The 6,181-nt window shown below is 32.8% G+C and overlaps 1 protein-coding gene across 1 annotated transcript; it reads left to right on the forward strand.

Moving 5' to 3' along the window:
• Nucleotides 1–1,750: 1,750 nt before the first annotated feature.
• LOC111014541 (protein BIG GRAIN 1-like A) lies at nucleotides 1,751–3,862 on the forward strand. The gene has a single exon (XM_022289356.2). It carries the CDS (start codon nucleotides 2,195–2,197, stop codon nucleotides 3,488–3,490), a length of 1,296 nt encoding a protein of 431 aa, XP_022145048.1. The 5' UTR covers nucleotides 1,751–2,194; the 3' UTR covers nucleotides 3,491–3,862.
• Nucleotides 3,863–6,181: the final 2,319 nt, after the last annotated feature.

A 6,181-nucleotide genomic window follows, 5' to 3' on the forward strand; every position in this document is an offset into this window, starting at 1 on the left:
TAAAACCTAGTTAAATTTTTTAAACCCACATTTTTTTAGTTTTTTTTTTCCTTCTGGAGAACAACTCATCTTATTTTATTTACCTTAATTTCATCCTTGAAATTATTCTATTATGGTTTTTGTACTCTCGAAAGGTTTCGTTTTGATTCCTTACGTTTACCGATATCTATTTTGATCCTTATCCTTAAATCTTTCTGATGCAATCTCGAAATAAGATACCACATCGTTTTAAATGGGCACCCGAAAGGATGTGATGCAAAAAAAAAAAAGGGTTTTTATCCTAAATTTAAGAAGTAAATCAAACTTTTTGAAGTATAAAAGTTTAAATACTATGACTTTTCATTTTCCAAAATATGTCAATTAAGATTTCAAAAGCATTTATAGACAGAATGGGTAGGTATATTGACTAAAAAAATTAAGCTATTTATTTATTCGAACAAAAACCTATTATCTTTTTTTTTTTTTCCAAATTAGAGGAATAAAAGAGAAATGGCTTGGTTAATTTGAAAGAGTTGAGGAATCTTTGTGACTTATTCAACATACCAAATGTTTATTTTAATGCAAGTGCTTCATATTAGCTTCATAATCAAGTAGTTGAATAATTATTATTACACAACCGACACTCGGAAGTTGTTTCATTTTGTTAATAATGCTCGAGAGTTTGGCTGACAAGTGTTTGTCGGCCTATTTTTTAACGCGTTTGGTTAAAAATAAGAGTCGATAAATAACAATTTATATTCAACTTTTTCATACTATTTAAATTAATAAAATTGGTAAACATTACTTTGTAAATTCTGATAATAAGATGTTTAACTTATGAGTAGTTATTTAACAAGGTTCAAGAATTCATTCAAACATAACATTAGCTCCAATTTTTAACGTCGAGAATACATATTACTATAGTTTGTCATGAATTAAGGTTTGTGAGGACATAACCCCGACGTCCAGAAAAGTTTGTATTGTAGAGTGGCGTGTGTAATAGAACGAGAAGCTTCTTGTTTGATATACTTAGAGGTTGGTTGCTATGTCAGATTTCATTGGTTTCGTATACGACAATGATGAATATCTTGAACTATATTATCATTAGAACAATATTTCGATGGATATCTCTTAAAATATTGAGGAGCTGTTAAAATTTTATCGGTGATCAATAGAAAGATTAGTTTTGACCAATCATCACCTAAGTATTTTTCATATTTTTATTTAGTATATATGGTTAACACAGTCAACAAAATACGGAATAGTCATCATTTAGTGACAATTGTCTCTGACCAAGAGGTCATGAGTTCGAATCCACACAAAATCAAAGGTTAGAATAGCATGTCTATTAAATAACTTTTATTTTTATTATAAAAGAATAAATTTTAGTTGAAATGGCTAAAATTGTTGCGTACATATTTTTGGAATAAAAAATAATTGAGTTCATGTATTTATTAAATATTAAATTTAACTTTTTTTTTTAAAGTACACACCTAATCATAGGAGTCAGAATTTCAATTTTAGCCCCATGTTTAATTGAATCTTAAATATTAATACGGAGCCGTTATTACAGCGATTATATTTATGCATGCGCTTGATCAACGGGTGATAAAATCGAAATTGTAGGGAATAAAGCGTTATTTCATGAAAAAGAAGGGGCAAAACGGAGAATTCAAAAAAGTTAAGTTCCTTGCCACGTCATCGAATGGCCAAAATTGAAAAATTGAAAGCACGCGCGTGAGGATCCTATAAAGGCTCTCTTTCCTGTTCCTTCTTCCAACTTCTTCCTTCAAAGCGTGCCCTCTTCGTTCTCATTAGCCCCCTCCCCTCTCTCTCTCCTCCCTCCACTTTCTCTCTCTAGAATCAAAAAAAAAAAAAAAAAAAAAGAAGTTCATCGATCAATCAATTGCTCGTTAATTTCTTGATTTCCGCTCTCGGATTCAGCAGAAAACCAGAGAATTTAGAGAGAGATAAAGTAGTTTTGTTCCAATTATGTGGAATTAGTTTCTTTTCCAACAGTTTCTGTCCACCTTCCATGGCAGCTTTTGGACCTCCACAAGGAGACAGGAAAGAGTTGAAACGCAGCTCTAAACCCTACTTCTTGTGTGCTCTGTGACAGAGCATTCCGCCATTGTCGTTTTCTCTCTTCTTTTCATCGTCGTTACGCATTCTTCGTTGATTTTTCGTTTTTCTTGCGTTTTCTCTGTGAACAATCATGAACGGGCAGGAAATTAGGGCTAGAGGGGAGAGATTCAGGAATGGAGGTGACGGCCAGTCTTTCTCTTCCAGTTTGCTCGATGAAATCTACCGTTCGATTGACGATGGAGGCGATAAGAGAAGTGGAGAATTGAAGTTTTACAGACACAAAGTGATGAAGAAACAAGGTAAAATGATCGGGAAAGCGCAGAGTGATATTGAAGACGAGGAGATCGCGAGCCTCCACCGAGCTTTGCTGATCGAGAGATGGATCGAGAAGAAGGTTGCTGAAAAGGTTAGTACACAGAGGAGACGATCTCTGACGGAGGCTGAGAGAAAATTTCAGCTGTATCAGCATGATCGGGAAGAAGACGTTCTGTTCTTCAGCTCAACTTCGAGTTCTTCGGATTCGAGTTTTGGCGGATTCTCTTCCTCGGATACCGAATCAATGTATGGCTCGAAATCCTTGACGCCGTCTTGTTTCGCAAAGTTCAGGCCGAAGCCGGTTAGGACCAGCATATCGGCTCCAGCGCCGGAGAAATCAGAGCCAAAACAGAGACAGAACAGAGAAAAGCCACAGTCCAAACAGAGCAATCAATTCGTCATAAACAAAGAATCGCGAGATTTCGATGAGAAGTCGAAATCTAGGGCGCTGAAGATTTACAGTAATTTAAAGAAGGTGAAGCAACCGATTTCGCCAGGGGGACGCCTCTCAAGTTTCATCAATTCAATCTTCACCGCCGGAACTCCGAAGAAAACAGGCAACTCCATGACATCAACAACCTCTGAAGATCCAAACACAGAGAGAAAATCAAAATCTGGCCAAACTTCGACTTGCTCTTCGGCTACATCGTTTTCAAGATCATGTTTAAACAAAAATTCGCCGTGTTCAAGAGAAAAATTGCGCAACAGCGACAGAAGAACGGTCCGATTCTACCCGGTGAGTACAATCGTAGACGAATACTGCAGGCCCTGCGGACACAAATCCTTGTACGAAGAAGAGCTTAAATTCCAAGTCAAGGAAAAGGTCCAAACCACAGAAGCAACAGCAGCAGCCAGAAAAATTTTGACAGATTATCAACAAAACAGGAAGAAGAACGATTTCCTCATTAGAAATTTTCACCATCCGGACAACGATCTCTACGAAGAAGAAGAAGAAGAAGAAGAAGACGACAGAGCAAGTTGTTCAAGTTCAGATCTCTTCGAGCTCGATCACCTGGCGGTAATGGGCGGCGATCGGTACCACGAAGAGCTTCCGGTATACGAAACTACCACTCGTGTCGATACCAATCGCGCCATCCGCCATTGCTATTAGCTTTCTTACTTGTTAATTCCATTTCTATTAGTATCAATTAATTAAGCCATAAATTTTGTTACACTGATAAGGTTTGCTCTGCTTTTACTGCAATTTTTTTTCGTTCTTCTTTTTCTTGTGTGTTCTTTAGCTTGGATCCAGCGATTGAGGATTAAATTAAGCGTGGAAAGGGTAATTTTGATCATATTCAGTTGGAGAGATTTGAGAAACGGATTGGAATCAGAGAAAGGAAAAGGAAAGACAGAGGAAAGCGTGAGAACGTTAATTTTTTTTTTCTGAAAAAGAAAGATGTGGGGATAGGCACTTGACAGATTGATTCTGATGGGAAAGAAAATTAAGAGGAGAAGAGAAAAGAAAAGAAAAGAAAAGAAAGATTCTGAGATTTGGAGATGAGAAGCAAAATGAGAGACAAAGAAAGAGAATTTGATGGCAAAGGCAAAGGCTTCACCCCCATGGGAACAGAGAAAGTGAAGATTTTCAAAGGTTTTTTTTTTTTTTTTGTGTTTTAATTTTGTCTGCAAATTCTATTGTGGTTGGTCCCTCATGCTACTTCCTTTCACATCCTAATCAAACATCTTCTCTTTCTTTCCCCTTTTTCTTTTTCCTTTTTTCCCCAAAATAAAAGACACCAATATTACCCTCTCATTAATTTTCTTTTTCCTTTCAAATAATATATATCTTAATTAACCTTTTTTTTCTTTTCTAAGTTCAATTATATCTACCCACGAAATCCGAACCTCTAATATTTTGATTTAGTATATATATGTTGACTAGTTAAGTAGATTGATGTTGGTATCGTAATTAGTTGAAGTGTAATCGATTTCACATATTCTCGTTGACAATGTGCTTTTGAATATTGTAATAATACAATGGTGAGATTGGAGATTTAGATCTTGTTTTTTATAAAAGAGTTATTAATGTATCGTATAGTTAAGTCATATCTAGGTTGACATTGCTTTCAAATTTTGTTTAGTACAATAAATGTGGGTGGCGATTTAAACTTTGATTTTGAAGAAATGGGTAAGATACATTGTTGGGTTCAAACTTTTAATAATGACCTTCCAATTTTGTTAAATATATAATTTCATTTGGTAATCTAAAATACGACATGTAATAATAAATAATATTACATCCCTTTTTAAATATAACTTTAAAATATAATTTTGGAGCAAGAATAGGGCGTAAAATTTACTGAAATCTATAGCACTAAAATAAAAAGGTGTTTACAGGGAAAATAGGAGATATAATAGATCAAAGTCTAGGAACCCAAAATTTAACCTTATTTTTAATCAAATTAAAATTTGTAATTATAATAAATACATGCATTAATATTTTCAGGAAAATATCTCTTAACCCAGTAGACATAAAATAAAAAAAAAAAATATATTGGTTTTTTCATATTTTCTAAAAATAGAAGAAAAAAATGCCTCCCTCTTATGTGCCAAAAATATAAAAGTGATAAGTATTGGATGCTTACCACCTAAATATTGTTAGAATAAAACTATGAAGTTGGTCATTTTCAATTCATTGCCCATTTGTAAGCAATGGAAAGAATCTTTTTTATAGCCATCCATCCAATTTTATCAAAATTTTTTTCACATTCCTACAAATATTCACTTAATATCAACCAAAAAATACTTTTAAAATGTAGAATAATTTTTTTTTTTGGGACCATCTAACCAAAAACAGAGTAGAAAAGAAAAAGAAAATAAAAAAAAAGGTCTATTCCATGTAGGAGGCGGTGGATTCCAAGCTTCTTCAAGTCATATACCTACCAAATTTTACTAATTTCACAAACGTGTAGGATATTATAAAAATTCAAATTTCAATGATTGGCTTCAATTTTTTTTAATTAAAATCACAACAAACCACCACCCCTATTAATTCATACTTATATAAATCATGGGTTAAGTTAACTGAATTAAAAAAATTATATTATAATTGACCTGACTGTGGTTCAACCCGTTGAAATTGTTTCAAAATTCGTTTTCATGTATTTATATTAAAATTATTTTATTACAAAGTTTAAAAATTATTTTAGAGACAAAAGCAAAAACAAATTTATCATATGAAAGTTAGAAAATTGATTTGAGGGAGTTTCAATGATTGCTAAGAAGTTTTGTTTGGGACAAAAACTGTTGGTGGTTTTAATAGGGCATGAGCATGAACTAATAATCTTTTCAACAAATCTTCAATCAAAATCATCAGATTCCTTCAGATCATGATTGATTTGCCAACCCCTTTTCAATATTTTATCAACCAAACCTTGCCCCTCCTTTTAAATTTTTATATTTAAATTTACATTTTTTTGACTTCTATACTCTAACCAATTAAGTTGTTAGTTTTTTTTCTTTTATATAACGGGATGGGGGTTTGAACTCATGACCTCTTGGTCAGAGATAAATATCTTAACCACTTGAGCTATGTTTGGTTTGTCAAAAAAATTATTCGTAGTTATTACTTGAAAATGAGTCACATAAATCTTATAAAGTATTATTTTTAGAACTAAAAAATAATATTAGTTCGGTTTATTTTTCTTCTGTATAACTAAAATAATTTCTTAAAATCCATAGATTTTTTTTTTAAACTAAGGTCTAAGGTTATTGTATTGTCTTGAGTTGTTAAAACAAAAGATCACAACGTAGAAATTCACTTTAAATATTTATTTAGATGATTAATTAAATTGAATCT

The sequence above is a fragment of the Momordica charantia genome (assembly GCF_013281855.1).
Source record: "Momordica charantia cultivar OHB3-1 chromosome 11 unlocalized genomic scaffold, Mcharantia_2.0 BLBB01000011.1, whole genome shotgun sequence".
Classification (NCBI taxonomy): Eukaryota; Viridiplantae; Streptophyta; class Magnoliopsida; order Cucurbitales; family Cucurbitaceae; genus Momordica; species Momordica charantia.